We start from the raw sequence: 18,852 nt of genomic DNA, 5'->3' as shown, positions 1-18,852 counted from the left end.
GATTTTCTGAGTGCAGACAATGTTCTGCGCTGCTAGAGGAGCCGTGCTCTCAGCGGCTCTGTGGGAAAACTCGCTTCACATTTGGGTCATTTTAAAGGAGCTAACAGACTGAACTGCAATGAGGAAAATAACATCTTACACTGATTGCAATGCTGACCTGACAGGGAATCAGCTCAAAGAAGCTGTGATACTTACAAATTTGAGAGATCAGGACAGTTTAAGCTGTGCTTAAAAGCACTGACACATTCTGGTTTCATGCACAGCTCTAAGGAACTGAACGTTTTTGGTCATTTTGGTAAATCTTCTTTACATCTACATTTTCTAGAGCAGTGTTTTTCAACCGGTGTGCCGCGGCACACTCGTGTGCAGTGGGAGATGGTCAGGTGTGCCGTGGGAAATTGTCCTCATTAACTGAATTGAAATCATTTACCATCTCCAGGATATCAGCTCTGTGTTCATCCAAACAGGCCCTGATAAAAAACTGAGTAGTTAGGAATATAAAAGATCGTAAAATACTTTTTTCTTTGTGTTTATTTGATTCTATTAAAGACATTTTGATAAGAATCACGGTAATCAGAAGTGGTTAAAGTCTTCACTTCCTTGTTCTGATTCTGCTCATAAAGTTGCTCAGTTCTAACAAAAATATCAGTTTAAGTTCGTCTTTAGCGGTGTCGCTTTCCGCGGGATCCGGTATCAGACCGAGGAACAAATGAACAAAACAATGAAGCTCAGAGACGCGAGTCTGTCTGCGTTTGGGGACTGTTTGCACTACATCTCCGATGATGCATTGTGTTGAAGTGACAGCGTCTCAGCTTACAATGAATATTCGTTGTTAAACGCCTTGAAACCACAATGAACACGCATCAAACAGTTTTTAAATCTTTTAACTTAACTGTTATTACATCTTTTAGAAAAGAAAGCTGCAGCTTCTAGCTTTTTCTGACATAAGTATCACAAAAATGCATGTGAGATTGCGGAGGGGCTGTATAAATACAGACTATGAGTTTCTTCTTTTTTTTTTTTTAATTTGGATGCTGGTGTGGTTTGAATTTTTGTCAAGGTTAAAGTGTGCCGTGGCTCAAAAAAGGTTGAAAAACTCTGTTCTAGAGAATATTGATTAAGTTAAATATTTTCAACTTAAAGTTCGTGTTCCACACAAACAGAACCCAGCTGGGGTTTTTTCTTGCTGTGCACTGCACATGACTTCATCGTATATATGTCTCACATTGACAGTCATTTTACATAACAAATAAACCAAGTTAGTTTGAACATATCTTTGTATTTTTGCACATACATCTTCATGTGTCATTATTCTTTCCTATTATTATCAGTTTCCATCTGCATCTTAGCCTCCCCATTTGAATCTTTCATGTACAAAAGCTGAGATAAAGAGAAAAAAAATGTTATCTGTCCTGAAGCTAAGAGAAAGAAACAGTCTTTGAAGCTAAAAGAACTTTCATTAAGTCATTCAGAAACACTCATAAACCTAAAGAAACACTCAGAAACCTAAAAGTGGTTAACACTGGTTTTTATCACCTCAGAAATTTGGCTAGGGTCCGCCCTCTACTCTCTCTTGCCAATATGGAGATTCTAATGCATGCTTTCACCATCAGTACATTGATTATTGTATTGCCCTGCTAGAACCTTCAGCTTCTCCAGAAGTCTGTTGCCTGAGTTCTCACCAAGGCCAGGAGGCGGGTCATATCACCCCAATTTAAAAACCCTTGCCTTGGCTCCCGATATGCTTCAGGAATGATTTTAAGACACTTTTAACATTGTTTAATATCTTAATGGTCTTTGGCCTTCATATCTATCAGATCTTTTAGTGAAATATGAACATATGAACCCTCGCGGACCCTGAGATCCTCTGGCACTGGGTTTCTAATCATTTCAGCTGTAAAAAACCTAAGATCAGGGAGGGAAGTCCCAAATATCAGCGTCACCAACAACCAACCTTTTTTTCGTGCTCAGACTATTTCTCACTGTTTCTCTCCATCAGTTAGGGGGTGGGAGGTGTGAAAGGGGTGGGGGTTGTGTGTAGGTCTATGGAAGGGACTCTATTTTAATTTTTGTGCCCTTTGTGTTATGTTTTTATAGGGAAAGTACCATATAAATGTGACTTAATTTGATTTCATACAAGTCACAGCAAAACAGTTTGTTGAGACTGAAGAAGGAGACGACCCTTCAAGCATGTCATTTCAATAAATACTATTTTCATATGTTTCTGTTCTGTCCCTGCTGAATTCAAACCTGCAAACAGAGAGTATAGAAACTACATTTACTTTCTGTAACCTTTCAAAAGTTTATTCTTCAGGTCAATTCAGTCCCAGAAAGAGATTTAGCACATTGCCCTGAAATTATTTTCGCCTGTTTTTGAATAAACATACAGAGACTAGTTTTATTTTTTTTTAATGTAAATCTGAAATTAAATTAACTGAAAAAAAATAAAAAGGAAACAAATTTGGTTCAAGTTATTAGAAACTCAGGAAGCTGTTAACTGAAGTAAGATTAATACACTTTTACACACTGATAAATGTGACACCTGAAATCAAACCATATTTTTCCAAATGTCCTCAAAAACACAGAGACAACTCCAGGAATGTGTTTCAGGGAAGGACTCTTCCCCACAAATGGCAGCCTGTGGTAGGAGGAGTTAAATGCACTTCGGTTTCAAGGTGCAATCAAACCCCAGTGACATTTGCTGAGAAGCTTCAGGACCTGCTCCAGTCAAAGAGGATGGAGTTTCTCACATCCCAACAAAGTCCTGCTTTGTGACACACTCACCGTGTGCGTGCAGAGTCCATGTCCAGGACCAGTTTTGCTAAATGTTTCCTTTGTTTCTGGATGTTTGGGATTTCCACCTGGGAGCACAGAGAAATGTTGAAGCTTTGTCAGAGCAGAAAGCACCTCAGTACCGTTAGACGCTCCACACCGGCGCCTGTAACCGATTTAACCGACTACTTTCATCTAAACAGCAGATTAATCCACATTGTCCCTTCTCCTCAGAGGAATCATCTAAGCGGACCTAAATCATATACTTTTCTCAAGAATTATTTTTGCTTATCTTAGAAAAGTTTTGAAAAAACTTAAAAATTAATTAAAAGTTGAATCTAAAAAGAGCAGGTTATTTGCAAGTCAAAAGACTGTAGCAAACAACCGCAAGAAGTGACTTTAAACCTAAAATACTTTCTTAGACCAATCATTTCTGTATTTTTAAAATAACAATATTCAATTAAAAAAAGTTTATTTTGCCAAAAAAGGTTAAGAAACGTATTGGATCTTAGTAAAGTGGATGTACGGGGTCACTTCCTATAAGTAAAGCTCATTTTTCTCTTATTTTTAATCTATGCAAGGAAGGACAGTGTGCTTTGGGAAATTAAGCACTTAATGTTTCTTTTATCACAGTCCTAACAGATATTTTTCAATGCTTTTATGGAAATATTTAAATAAAGTATTTTACATGAAACCTCTGGTGGGACATGGTGAACAGTCTTTTATTTTGTTTTTGTTGAAGGGGCTTTAAAGTTTTTCTTTTTTTGTCAGATTAACAAATATTGGACATAAAAAATATTTTATATTGATAAATACGTGATGTCCATATAAAGCCTAAAATGATTCTGTTTGTTTTAGCATTTATGTCACTTTCATTTTTAATATTTAATAACATTCAACTATCTTAAAAGAAAACTTTTCAACAGAAAAAGAGATCACTAAGATCAACGTTCCCACAAACTATGCACAGACGTCTTTTCTAATATTGATCATTTGAGTGTAGTTAATGACAAATGAAGACAAGATTTCAACCATTGGACATATAAGATAAACTATTACAATCTTTGGTAATAGATCTTTTTCGGTGAAATGAATAGAAAGATTCTGGATGTAAAATGTGATGTGGAACTTTCAGACTATTTAACCACCATTTAAATCAGTCTCGGTATTAAAATGAGAAGCCAATTAGTACAAAAATAACATTTTAAGTATAGGGTTTTTTAAAACAGCTGTTTAACTGGGTTTACAAATGGATTAAGCAGCAGTGGTCTCCATACCTCTGCCAGTTCACACAGCGGGTCCACCACGTCCCTCTCGATGGTGAGTTCAAACAGGATCAGTTCTTGAGCCAGTCTTTCTTGCGTTTCGCCACACAGCTTCAACATTTTCCTGCAACAGCGTTTTGTCTCAGTTAGCAAATCATTTATGAAGCAACACAAATTAACCTTTACTTAGATCAATTTGACGAATCAAAATATCTTAAAACTTGTCTTTTGTTAAAACAGCGTTTTGTGTACTTTATCTAAAATGATTACTTTATAAGAACGTTTTTTAGTTTAGTTAAATCTATTTTGCATAACAGGTTTGAGATTGAAAAACTGACAATTTCCCCAATAATTTAATTACTCGGAACAAAGCATAAATATAATTATTATGCATTAGATCAAATCAATCACGTTTTGACATTGAAACCTTAAGGGGCTCCCAAATGTTCATTATTCACTAAATAAAGTATTCCATACTTTACTTTTATCTGATTCCATAATCAGATGATAAACCAATAAATAACTGTTTTGTTTAATTGGTCTGGTTATTATAATATATGTTTGACCCGTAAGAACCCATGGTGACGTCATTGTTGCAGAAAATTATCAGAAATGTGTTCAGTGATCCACTTGGTTTGTGGTGTTTTCTACATTCTTTAAATTTTCAGGAAAAATAGTTTTGAAGTTCTTCAGGGTTAAGTTTGCTTTAATAACTGTCATTTTGTGCTATTAGTTTTGACATACTCTTCAATGTCCAGCACAATTCTATAGTATCTTTGGTCATTGTACCATAAACCCCCCCAACACACACACCCCTTAGCCATTAGGGACATGAGACTCCATCCTCTGTCAAATGAACATTCATAAATTCATAAAGCACTTTTGTTTAAAAATATGACATGCTTGCTTTAGAGATATTAAAGACTGAAGGAAAACAGATGAAAAAGTTAAATGATTTTTTTTAGAATCAGTTTGCAAAGTAACATAATACTGAAAAAACTTGCTAAGTGATCTTGGAATGAAACAGGATCAGCAAAAAGTGAGGGAAAAAAATGTTTTTCCCAGTTTCTGATTCACCATTTTGTAGAGATTGAAGTCTCTTCCCACAGTAGAATTTGTTTTTTATTGTTTTCACCATCTGAATAGCAACAGCTTGATTCCCTTCCCATCTTTGCATCAAAGCATCAGTTTGTGTGTGAGCTCACCCCAGTAAAGACTCGTCCCCGACCACAACCGCCCCCTCCACCATACATTGTGCGAGCGTTGTGAGTGGAAGCTTCTTCTGCACAGAAACAAGCAGATAGACTGGATGAATCAGCTTCCACGGTCTGCTGAATGTGTCACTCAGCTCTAAAAACTGTGATTAGAACCTGATATAAACAACGCATTCACACTGTAACAAAAACAGCAGATGACACATTAAAGTCTATGAGAAATGGGGCAAAAATGTTGGTTCCCGTAAACCATCTTCTTTCAAAAACCAACACTGCCTAAATTATTGGTGTTGTTTAGTTGGTGTTACACTAATCATAGATGAATGACAACAGTGCAGATTTTTGTAACCCTCAAGGATTGCTTAAAAATATTGGATTACACAAGGGCAAAAATGCATAAAACTACTATAAAACTACAGCAAACAACACATAACAACACATAAAAACATCAGAGGCTCCAACAAATGTGCAAATCCTTGAAGAAGCACTGATGCTTTATGGGACTAAAACATTTCTTTTACACATAAAATTCATCATCATTGCAAAAAGAAAGGAAAATATACAATATATTTGATAAAAGAAAAAAAAATACACATTTGATATTGATTATTGGTCTTAGCTCAACTAATTAAAAAAACATATTAACCAATTGGATCATAAACCTATCCATCAAATAGTTTCAAGACATCAGTTAAAGCCTTGATGGTAGCAAAGGGACTCTTCATGTAAGAATTCTATATTTTTAAGATAGTAAATTTGTCTAAACTGTTACTCAGTCCATAGGTAGCTTTTTAACCAAGCAAAAATATTCTTTCTACAGCATATATTTTGGATGCTCTTCTTGTTTCTGAGTATCTGTATAATATCAATGTAAGTTTTCCATGTGAAGAGTTTTTTTCTGTCTTGGGTTTCTAGAAATGACAGTCAATTTTCTCTGTTTTGGAGAAATTCAAGTGTAGGCAGCTGTCAACACACCACTTAATACACAACATTATTGAAGTGTTTGTATGCTGGGATCATGAACGACATGTCTTTGGAAAACTTCACAAGATGCCTGTCTGCCTTCATCTCCAAGAACTAAAAAGCTGGAGTAAGAGATGGATGGTTTATTGATAAATTTACAGGTTAAAACAATTTAACAGTTTAGACAAATGTAAATATTAGTTGCATTTTTCTAAAAGAATGTCTGATGAGGCCTTCAGATTTTCAAAATGTTTATTTTATATTTTTCTAAACAATGTTTTGCACTATTTCCTAAAAAAACACTTAAAAAAGGAATTGTCCTTTTTCATAATTTACATTTAAAATACACCTTTAAAAAAAAGGAAAACCTCAGATTTGTTCAATGTTAACTCTTTATTCATTACCATGCTGCCTCCACTTTGCTGTCTGTTCTACTTTTGAACACCACAACAAAAATGTCATAAATGTCAAATGCCAATGTCATATAAATGATGCCTGAGCTACTCTTAAATGTGTTAAACTGTGCTTCGCATTTAGATGTCTACACATTATTGCACACTATAAATTCTTTATAAAACTTACAGAAAAATTCTTGTCCTCTCTAAAATATTAATTATTTTGATTTATGTCAATGCTGGAGTATAAAACCTGCTCTCTTTTCTCCAAATTTTGATTTTATGTACTTAAATTGAAACATTTTTTTGATCAATTTCACATTTTTATCATATGTTTATCTAAGGAAACGCCTTTATTCTTTTTTTAAAACATTTTAACCAATAGGACTGTGATGCAAAATGTAGATAAAACGTGCCACAGAGCAACACTAAAACAGCTGTAGCCACTCCTCCAGCTTGGGGGTTACTGCCCTGAGTGCTCCAATTACCACAGGCACCACTGTCATCTTCACTTTCCAGGCTTTCTCCAGTTCTTCTCTGAGTCCCTGGAATTTCTCCAGTTTCTCATGTTCCTTCTTCCTGATGTTTCCATCACTTGTTACTGCCACATCCACTACAAGGGCTTTCCTCTGTTCTTTATCCAGTACTGTACTATCAGTCTAAATCTGGAAGTCCAACAGGATCTTTGCTCTTTCATTCTGTACCACTTTCGGAGGTGCTCCGAGCTTGTTCCTGAGCTGCCAGGATGAGTGCTTCAGTGCTGTCCTGTAGTCCAGCCCTTTCTAGCCATTGGTAGGACTTCTTGATGTCAGCCACTTCATTTATGGTCCGTTGGTACATCACATGCAGGGGCTTGTCCTCCCATGACTGTATCATCTGCTCTCCATTGTCTGAGACATTCACTGAGCACACTGTCATTTGGGGCCTTGAGCTTGATGTTTTTATGCATCCTGGATATTGGCTTCCATGCTCACTAGCTGGATTTGGGATGGAACCCTCCACGTATGGTGAGGAGCTTTTGTGTCTTAACATCCGTGGTCTGTATCTCTTCCTTGGCCATCTGATTATTCTTGCAGGATATCCAATAATTGGCAGTGAGTAACTGTTTATTGCCCGGGTCTTGTTCCTGCCATTGAGCTGGCTTCTCAGGACTTGCCTTACTCGTTGGAGGTATTTGGCTGTTGCAGCTTTCCTTGTTGCCTGCTGTAGGTTGCCATTTGCCTGTGGAATTCCGAGGTACTTGTAACTGCCCTCAATGTCTGATATTGTTCTTGCTGGGAATGAGACCCCTCCTGTGTGGACTACCTTGCCTCTCTTTGTCACCATCTGACTGCATTTTTCGAGCCCGAATGACATCCTAATGTCAGTACTGTAGATCCTCATGGTGTGGATCAGGGAGTCAATGTCACGCTCGCTCTTAGCATATAGCTTGATGTCATCCATGTAGAGGGGGTGACTGATGTTGGCCCCTTTTCTGAGTCAGTATCCATAGCCAGTCTTGTTGATTATTTGGCTGAGGGGGTTCAGACCTATGCAGAACAGCAGAGAGGACAGAGCATCACCTTGGTATATCCCACATTTGATGGACACTTGTGCAAGTGGCTTCCCATTGGCTTCAAGGGTGGTTTTCCACAGCTTCATTGAGTTTCCTATGAAGGCTCTTAGAGTCCTGTTGATGTTGTACAGCTCCAAGCATTCAGTGATCCACGTGTGTGGCATTGAGTCATAGGCTTTCTTGTAATCAATCCAGGCTGTGCACAGGTTTGTGTGTCGTGACCTGCAGTCTAGAGCAGCTGTTCTATCAAACAGGAGTTGGTGTTTGGCTGGAATCTCTACCAATGCCCTTCTGTGCGTTGCTCTGTGCGTTGCTCACGTTGCTATTGATTCATGTGCCTGTTTATCTTGGTTGCAATGATGCCTTTGATGCCTGACATGAGCTTCCATGTTGTGGAGAGACAGGTTTTTGGCCAGTAATTGGATGGTACTGTCATGGTGCCTCTGGGAGTCCTCCCCCTCCCCTCTCTGCTCTGCTCTCCAGATTGGACCCAGCTGTTGGCACTCACCTCATCACCAGTGTTCCTCATCTTCTTGATGTCCAGTTTTCATATGTTATGGCCCCTTTGTGATTTCCCCTATGTGACAGGTTTGCCTGTTGGGGCCGTAACAACATCATCCATGTCTTCCATGCATTGTATATTTTTTATACAGACACTGCTTTCATGTAGCGTCAAATTTTTTAACAGATTTTTGAACAAATGTCTAGTAGAGAATATGATGCATGAATTGCATTCGATGTGAACGCATCACACTTTTCTCCCAAAGGTGCGACTTATCTGCCAGTGTGACTTGTAGATGATTTTTGTTCTTTATATTGCCTTTTTTTGGCTGCTGAGATTCAAACTGGAGTGACTTATAGTCTGAAAAATACAATATTTGGTACTGGACAATGAGGTCATTGAAGGATTTAAGAGTTCCCCCTTCATATCTCCCAGCAACAAAACAGCCCTTTTCACCCAAAGGCCCCAACAAAAACAAGTAAAGTAAATTCAAATTTAAATCTCAACAACCGGAGATACCAACATTTGCTCAGACATCAAAAAATTGATTGTCAGATTTTGATTATGTCTAATTTGACTCAAAGGCATAATGATTGCACAGGGCCCCCCACACTCTGTTTTTTTAATCAAATGGAAGATTAGCTGAATTACAAAATGGGGACAAAAAAATCACAATCATTGCAGTTTTTATCTTTCTTACCGAAGGTGATCTGACTGATTTCTTCTCTACGTCCACGCCCTGCTGCCCCTGCAGACAGGCGGTCAGCTTCTTGTGTGTGCTATGGGAAACCTGTTTGACCAGCTCCAGACGTTTCTCCACCTGAAGCAGACAGACGAGGGAAAGGTCTGTCTGAAATATGAGAAGTTATACCCACCTGCCCCACATTTTTAAGTTCAATACTAGGATAAAGCAAAACATATATATTGTATGTGGATAAAGTTTAAAAGTCTTTGATTTCAGAATAAAATAAAAATATTGCTGTCTGGTTTTCTGTGAATATATTTAACATAATCCTGGCATGGAAAGTCTTTGTGAACCAAACTAAGGTTAACTGTAAAATTAAGTCTATTATTTCATTAAAAGAACAACTCTGTGGAATTGACGAGGCTGTCACTGAGGGCGTTTTTAATCTGATCAATTACAATGCTGCACTCCCCCGGATCAATCACGGGGGACATTCAGCCTTTTGTCTTGCAAAGAAGTTTAATTTCAGTGCTTATTAAAGATATCCTGAGGGCAGTTCAGACAGGCGTTTAAAAAAGTCATTTTATGCATACTCAATACTTTGCAGCACTAATGATTTTTCCTGTGAGAGGCAGCAAAAATCACATTAAGAGAAGCAGAAACACACACAGGCACACACATTCAGAGAAGTCTCATTAGTACCTGCAGCAGATCTTCACCCAGTACTTCAGTTTTTTCAGCCCTTAAAGAAAGAGGAGAGAAAAAATGGCTGTTAGGGTGACAAAGAAAGATTGCGTAACTAGTTACTGTGGGAACTTGGCAGCACTTTTTTATACTAATCACTGAGTGCGATCACATCATTTTCTAAAATTCTGTGCAAGCAAAAAATAATGCTACAGCTTCCTGGATTTAATCAAATGAAACTATAGATGTGATTTTCAACAAGTTGAAATTATTTGATGTTTTTTTTTCTTTTTTCATGAAAGCCAAAAAAACTTTTTTTTTTGCTTTTTAAATTTACCTGATAATTTTTCCAGATAATTGTGAGGTTTCAGCTATTTTTGGTTTTTCTAATTCATACAACTTACATTGTATCCTGCACCTATATAATTCCGTACTAAGAAAGACTGCATGTATATTTTCATCTGTGCTGTTTTTCTTAATTATTTGCATTATTTGCACTGTCCACGGAGCGGACCTGGCGTACATTTCACTACTGGTTGTATTTGCTAAATACAACTTTGTATGTGACAAATAAAAATTCTTGATTCTTGATTCTTCTTGATTCTTGATTAAAAAAAAAAAATTCTTTTAACCATCCATTTGGTTTTTGTGGGTAAACCAAACTCCTCTCAATATGCTGGTCTCACTTCAGGCATCCTTTTAAGTGAGAAGAATCCAATGGCATCGCATATTATGCCTCCAGTGAATGGCTGTTTGTTGTCCAAACCATGCTTAATCATGCCCTCTCAGGTGGAGGATTATTGGTTTTTCTTTTGCCCACAATTGTTTGGTTCCTTTAACAAAGCATGTATGAGTCCAAACATCTTTGTACAAAGACTGAGCGGTTAAAGCAACTCTGACTACAGCAACAGCAGACACTTTGATCTCCATCCCATAAAGGCTACAACAGAAGGGGCTATAAGGAACCAGATGTGATTAATAAAACACAAGAAATGCTCCAGAGTGAAGTGAACCATGCAGCATTTCTGATCATTACAGACCCACTCCAATGGAAATGGTGTTGGTGTTGTTTTAACATGTTTTTATGGCATTTTTCTTAGGATGGAGGAAAATAAATAGAAAATTAAGCTTAAAATTTCATTTCTGACAACTGTATTTTCACAACCATTGGGTGCACTGATTTATGGGGCGCAGTTTCAGGTATGGGTACTTTTTCTGTATTTAACACATAAATAAGGCGCACCAGGGTTTAAGGCACGGGCACGTTAACACATACCGGTAAAACATGCATGCTAGTGTGTGTTTAAAGAAAAGGCAGCAGGAGCAAAGCTGAGTTGGTTGTGATTTATTTTTTAAGTCATCAATCAGCATCTAAAAATCCATTAAACCCCTCATCTTCTGTATTTGAAATGAACAGCTGGGCTAAATTTCTATCAAACACTCCAGGTACCCTTTCAGAATTCTCAGTCCGTCTGGTTTCTGTGCGGCTCCTTATGAATGATGCCGGCTTTTGCGAAAGCTCGGAGAACAGTGGAAGCAAGTTTAACCCAAGCATTTAGAATCCATTCACAAACTGTGGCCTACCTCCCCCCGCTTCCTCCCAGTCTTATTAAAACGGTGTTCGCCATTCGACAACATGACTCACCGGAATGTCAAAAAGCGGCACCTCGTCCATGTTGTTGATGTGGCTGGGCTGGTTGTGTTTGTCGGCAATCTTTTCACTGCAGTAGGAGCGGAAGATGGACAGATTTTCGTTGTAATCCGCTGGAAGTTGCTGCGCCACCGTAGTCTTTGCCCAGATGTAAAGATGGCAGCGTTTGATAAAACAAAAGCACCAAGCTGGCCTCCTTGAAAATGGTCAATTTTCATTTCCTCTGCAAGCGTTACTGTCTTCAGTCAAATGGTGACTGTAGAGACGCTTCTCCCAGCTGTTCTCTGATCATTAATCCATTGCTCGAGTTGGTCTTCCAACTCGGGCCTCGCCTTGTTTCCACGGAAACTCCGCTGCGTCTTCTTGACTGGCGGAGTTCATTTTCCAGCTTCTTCCACTTGCGGACAAGGGATTTATTAACCTTGAATTCTCTCGCAGCTGCTCGAATCCCATATTCCTCTGCGTAGCTGATACCTTGCAGTTAAAGCGTTTCTCTTTGCATTTTCAGGGTTGCCAAAACGATGTTGTTCTGCATTATGCACGTACGGGGGGTGTCTTCTTTCACATCTTCACTTCCCTCCTTACCGTTCTCATGCTGTCCTCTCCTACGTCCTCTTTAAGTCACACAACAACACATTAGGCGCACCACTCCATAGGGCGCACCGTACATTTTGGAGAAAATTTGCAACTTTTAAGTGCGCCTTATGGTCGAGAAAATACGCTTTTCTTTTTCAACTCATTGTGGCTCAGGAGCAGACGAAAAAAGACAATTTGATAAAACTTGTAGTAGAATCTACAATGTCTAGCCACAAACTCTGCTCCATTCTGATGCATCCACTTGCAGTCAAATAGATCCATGTATGTCTTTGTTTTCATCGTCTGAGCTGGCATCTGGCTCAAAACTGTATTGCTGGATAGCTCTTGTTGCTCGCCATTTTTGTTGCACCGCTGATGTCAGGTTGGGGTGTGAGGCACTGTAAGCTAACGGAAGAGCACATAAACAGGTAGATGATGGGTAGGGGACGGGCTAACTCGCGCTCACAAGTCAGAGGCAAATTTCTGATGTACTCCTGCCGCTCTGCAGAAACTATGTCCCGGAAAACAACAAAGGTTTTTTTTTTAAATTTTGGCTGAAAACTGCTTAATCATGATCAAAAGGCCACTGGGAATGATTTATAATAGATTAAAACATGTTTGAATTGGGAGTTTAAACAACATAACAGTAGAATTTGTAGCAGAAATGACAAAAATTAGATTCAGTAAGAGCAGCTCCTTCAGAGCCTGGAAGCAGGTTTTGGGAGTCATCTGCCAAACTGTTTCCCCGTTAAAATCCATCAAAAAATAGTCTGTTGGAATAAAAATTTCAAAACTTGTCTTAAATAAAATATTTGACCACTCTTACATTTGTCTTCCTGCCTTAGTTACGATTTGAGTAAACCACTAAGGAGCGCAGCACTAAGTAATTGCTAAAATCATTTGGTGTGCACATGTCAGCGGTGTAAGAGCCAGGCCATTATAAGCCAGAGCAGTGGTTATGCAAATGCAAAGAAGAATTTTTCACAAAATAATCAGTCTATTTCAGTTACATAACACTTTTTAAATAAACATTTACAACGTAAAGTGCTTTGCATGCCTCAAGTGCGGTGCAACTCAAACACACACAAATAAACAGGGAGAACTATAGAGAAAAGAGAAACAATGTGAATTCCATGTAATGAATTAAAGATTGTGACATCTGCTGCTGTTTATTCGTATCAGCATGGATATCAACTTTTTAAAATTATTTTTAAAAGCTTTACAGTTGTTAATTAATTCAGTGTCGGAAGCAGAACTTTCAAACTCATCCTATTTGTTATACTAAAAACTCATCATGTGCTGTTCTCATTAAATGTACGAGGTTTATTTCTGGTAGTTTTGCGCCTACTGTTGAGCGTCAAAGAGGTGTGGTCACTTGACTGACAGGTGACCCTTGAATCTAAGGTGTACAACAGCCTTAGCAGGAAACAACTGACAAATCGCTTTCCCTACCTATGTGGTGTTGTCATTTCCTTCCAAAATGACAACACTAGTCATAAAATAGGCCAATACCCTAACCATTTAAAAATCTGCATCTATATTTACTAAAATATTAAAGGTTTTGGCTAAAAACTGCAACAAAAGAGATCCTTGATATCATCTCTGTCCTTTCTCAATTTGAAGCCTCAAAACTAATCAGATCTTCCTCACCCGACTTCTTTAACAGCATTGTTCACACATCCAATGATGGTATCCTGCCTCAAACTGATGTTGTTGTACTTCAGTCTAATTGAAAATGCCTCTGAAGGCGATCCGCTGAGGCTGAAGGAACTTACAGAGCTGTGCTGTCTCTGCGCGAGGATCTAGTCCTGCTGATTTGCAGCTTTCTCCTCCACATGCCCCCCACTAAACAGGTAGTAAAGCACCTCTTTTTCAGGCAGGAGTAAGTCAGAGGGGCAAGAAAAAACAAAGACTCAATGAGAGGTGGAGAAAAACACAACCAAATGAATGAGGGAGGGAGGGTCAGTTCACTGAAGAATGAGACCTGATAATCTAGTCCTTTTTGTTACCCCTCTCAGAATGTTGAACCGCAAAAAATGCTCTGGTCAATATGGTTTCAACAGCATACCTGAACCAAAGAAAAGGAAAGGGGGGCCAAGAGCAAAGACTTGACTCTTTTGGTACCTGTGGCTTCCATAAACAATCACCTACGTTTAACTCACTTTTTATTTCCAAACTTTAGAACCAGAGCCTGGTTCTAAAATAGTTGGGAATTTTTATTAGAAAATATTTTACAAGCACACAAGTCTATGAACACGACAAATGGGCACACACCCATTTTTACTTTCAGGTTTGGAATGATAAATATGTATGCTAACATAAACAGGACAAACTCCTCTCAGCAGCTTTGGGTGAAGGATTCACCCACCGCATAAAGATTCTGGGTATTTCACCCTGACAATTTAAACCTGCAGAACCACTTGAGAAGTATACAGGATGTCTTCATTGTCATGTGCCATGCTACCAGCAGGAGGCAAGATTTGATAAAACTGCAGTTTTCTCAAATGCTGTAGTGCCTGATAAAAACATTATGGGTGCATATTATTTATTAACTGTATATTAAAGCTAAAGATAGAACTGCAGGGAAACTGAGTCAGGAAGGCCCTCTCCTACAAAAACTTTTTGGTGCTCATGCATGAACACCTATTTGACTTTTTTGCAGATGCAACATCTCTAAAAACATTGACATTAGGACAGAGACACTGGTTTCTGTTTTCTGTTTACAATGAAATGCCATTTTTGGGCGACAGTATTCCCAGCTGCATTAGCCTTTTTTGGAGTATTTTCCCACTTTCTGCTTAAGGTTGAACTTCCCTGTAAAAACAAGACAGCTGCCAACATTGTTTGTTTCAGTGACTCCAGTGATGAGGAGAGAAGGTTGGGTGTTGCTATTTGGAAGAATTTAGTGTTATTGCTTAGTGACATTGGACACAACTGAGAGAAAAAGGCAAAAAATATGTAGTTTTAATTTTATGAACGCTTAAGTAATTGGAAAATGCTCAGTAAGTTGATACATGGTTTGCTGAGATAAAAAATGACACAGATAGCCATAGCAGGCTTTGTAATTAAGGATCCCTTATCTGACCTGCTCTCGCTGCAGCTTTTACAATTTTTTGGCACATCAAGGCACTACACTATGCAGAATTGAAGCCTCAGCAAAGCAGCCGCAAGTCTGCTGCAGCATCAGCGTCTGACGTCCCGTCAGGGATTCCCACAGGCTCAGAGAGACCAAAGCCAAGCAACATAAGGGTGAGAAGGACTCCAGACACAGAGAGAGGATTCTTTCATTTTTGGATCATTTATTAACACAACTTTCTCTTTTCTACTCTGGACTTCACATAGAAGACCAGAGTAATATTTGTGATAATTTTACAAATATTAGTATTATAACTTATTTAGTCTAATGTTCATATTTGATTTAATAAGCTGTAGAAACTACTTTATGTCCAGTCTGAAGTTTAACTATGGCTCAGATGCTCACAAAACCTGTTTTACATTGAAGTCCCATTCATCTTTTGATTTATTTTCAAAGATGATTTTGTCGTTTTTAGCCTAAATCGAAACACCTGTGTCGTTTTCTAGGACATAGTTTCCGCAGTAAAAACTATGCATCAGAAATCTGCCTCTGAGTTTAGGGCAGGACTGTTGCCGTGGAGTAAGCTCAGTCCCGTCCCATCATCCATCTGTTCACGTGCTCTTCTGCAAGCTTACAGCCCCTCACGCCTCCAACGTAACATTACTGGTGCAACAAAAATTGTGAGCTATCCAGCTGTACAGTTTTGAGCCAGATGCCTGCTCAGATGAAAAAAAAAAGATGTTCATAGTTCTACTGGTCTGCAAGTGGATCCATCAGAGGCTACATTCACACTGCAGAGCTTAGTACTCAATTGTGATTTTTTGAAAAAAATCAGATTTTTTCCAATTACTTGTGAACTTTTGTGATCTCCTGTGTGAACGTGAAATGGCGCAGAAGAGTACTCAATGGTGAACGACGTCACTCGTTGTTTGTGGAAGTTACTAACGTTAACAATCGATGTCAACAACATTGTTGTCAACAGCAGAGCTCTCTTTGCTGTATTACATTTGTTTTCACAAAGGAGCCAGCACAACTACAATCTTCTCATTTTAAGAGGGCATTGGAGCCAGGATCATCTGTACCCACTGTTGTGGAATGGGGATGTGAACGTGCTGGGGCCACGCGCGTGTGTGTAGGAGAGAGGAGAGAGCACGTGCAGCGCAGTAGGGAATGAGAGGGGCAGTGGGTGCGCATTCATGTTGTGTGTTATGGAGGAAGGAGAATGCTATTAAAAGAAGGCTTCCCCCAGAATAAATGCTATTGACTCTTTATTAACCCGCTCTGGAGAATCTGAGGGTCCGAACGGGGAAGTGAACCCCGAAGAAGGACCCGCCTTCGGTCCCCCGCGTCTCTGACCAAGTTTGGAAAGGGGGAAAAAAGCCATCGCGGGAAAGGTTCAACACCACGCTCGGCCATTTTGCTGGAAAATTTTTCAAAAACCGCCCAGTTGCGATAAGTTTGGCCTGAATAGAGCTGTCACCCCAAATATTAATCAAATCGGTGACCTCGCTTCCCTTCCACTGACTGGTCTCAGCAGCATCGTCCGCCATGGTTGATGTTTATGTTCTCGTTCCCGCCTACTTCAACGCAGAATTATGACGTTTGTAGCGTATCGATGACGTACGGGTCGGAAACATGTGGCCTGGCCGTTCAGACGGAGGTCGCATTTCAAAAGATCGGATACGTATGGGATTCAGGACCAGAAACCCAAGTGACCTGGGTCGCATTTGAAAAGATCGGATCTGTGTCGTTCAGACTGTCATGAAAAGATCAGATACAGGTCGCATAGGGGCAAAAAAAATCAGAATTGGGTCGTTTCAGCCTGCAGTGTGAATGTAGCCAGAATGGAGCACAGCAGGGAGCTTGTAGCCTGCCAGTTTTATTTTCTATCACAACTACAAGCTTTTTTAAATGGCATTTTTTCACCTGCTCCTGATTACCCCTTGTGCTATCTTAGATGACCCCACCCTTGCATTGACGTGTTCTCCCTACCATAACAAAGGTGGATAAAGGTGGAAAGATTTCATGTAATCCATGGACACCAGTGAAGATCACAAATCATTGAAGAAAAAAGGTTCAGAGCACTGTCTAGTGGGTCTAGATGACCCAACTACCAACGGTAAAGTGCCTAGGATAGCACAAGGGTTACCAATGATTTGAATACTCAGAAAAACAATTTTAAGATTTTTTTTTATATTTCTCCTCTATCATCAGAAAATGCCACATAAACATGTTGAAAAAAAACACCAAAAGACAATTTTCATTGGATTAGGTTTTTAAACTATTAATAAAAAAAAAGTTAATTTTAATATGCACTATAACTGAGAAGATTTTCTCTTTGTCAAAATAAAAGCTAGATTTTTTAAAGACTAAAGGGTCGGGTGCATTCCATTGGAAATTAAAAGAAGTATTTGTGCGTAGTTTTGTTTGTCTTCATCACTCTCTACCTTCCTTTATTCTCCTGAACGCTTTCCATTCTATTGTATTTCTAAAAGAGAACTACTGTCATAAGATGATGGGTGGAGGAGTGCACAGTGTTAGTTACTTGCTGTACAGTTGTTTGAATTACACCAACATTCAGTCTGCTTCGACACCATGCATAACGAAATGTGCTAAAATAGTAACTGCATTTGAAACATTTCCACATTCCAGATCATTTTCTACAAACGTTTTCATTGGTTTTGATTTTAAGGCATTGTACTTCTTGGCCAAATAATTGTTAGTCATTTTCTGAAAGTTTTATGAGTCATCTTTGCTTCTGGAAAAAACACACTCCCTTCAAATGAACCAGCTCCACCACAAAGGTTATCACCATTTCTAAACATACAAAGGGGAGAAAAAGCCCCATAATCAGGAAATAGTCAGAGAACCTTTATTAAGTATAGGGATTCATATTACCTGAGAAGATTTCTCAGGTTTCTCAGGGTAGGACCTCATAGCACATGTTCTGTGTGGTAGTTCAGCTCTCAGCAGGTTGTTCACTGACCTCAGGTAGCACTCTACAATTATTACCCATATTTTACGGACATTGCATTTATCTACAGCAAGCTAAACATGCTGTGTGCACAGTCATTTGAATTTTATTTATGTAGGCTCATTCATTAGTGCCCTGTCTGCATTGTACAGCTTGTGTAAATGTAAAAGCGTGAAAAAATGGTATATGTTGAGATACAAATGGTTCAAGGACAAAAAAGACCCACAGGAAATGCTATCCAGGTGAAGTCAGATTACCCATGCTTCTCTCTGCTTATAACCAGGGTGGGGGTTTAAGTCGGTTGCCATGGCAGCAGGTGTTGCAGTGACAGAACGGGTTCTGACATGGAGAAGGCATCTCAAGACGAATAAAGGCATCGCGAAAAGTGATGGCACTCCTCTAAGGAGTTGACGTTTGTCACAACAGCAGAACTGGCTCAGATGAGATCGCTATCTTTGTCAGTGTCGCACAAACCCAAACACACACATGAGCTCACAGCTTCTTTTGCCTTCAAGGTCACCTGCTCTACCCTGACTGTGG

General features: G+C 39.0%; 1 protein-coding gene across 4 annotated transcripts in view; it reads right to left on the bottom strand.

The window, feature by feature from the left end:
* Positions 1-18,852, bottom strand: part of LOC101158144 (rho GTPase-activating protein 44) — a 71,456-nt gene that overhangs the window by 25,886 nt on the left and 26,718 nt on the right. For all 4 annotated transcript variants that reach the window (XM_004080658.4, XM_011488409.2, XM_011488410.2 and 1 more), the window contains exons 2-6: positions 10,054-10,093; positions 9,367-9,486; positions 5,243-5,319; positions 4,050-4,161; positions 2,785-2,861 (exon numbers count right to left, since the gene is read on the bottom strand). In XM_004080658.4, coding sequence (XP_004080706.1) covers positions 2,785-2,861; positions 4,050-4,161; positions 5,243-5,319; positions 9,367-9,486; positions 10,054-10,093 — 426 coding nt within the window. The remainder of the gene's footprint in view (positions 1-2,784; positions 2,862-4,049; positions 4,162-5,242; positions 5,320-9,366; positions 9,487-10,053; positions 10,094-18,852) is intronic.

This window comes from Oryzias latipes, chromosome 19, assembly GCF_002234675.1.
Source record: "Oryzias latipes chromosome 19, ASM223467v1".
In the NCBI taxonomy this organism is placed as follows: Eukaryota; Metazoa; Chordata; class Actinopteri; order Beloniformes; family Adrianichthyidae; genus Oryzias; species Oryzias latipes.
The sequence above is the reverse complement of the archived record's forward strand: the minus strand, read 5'-3'. Positions and strand labels throughout refer to the sequence as shown.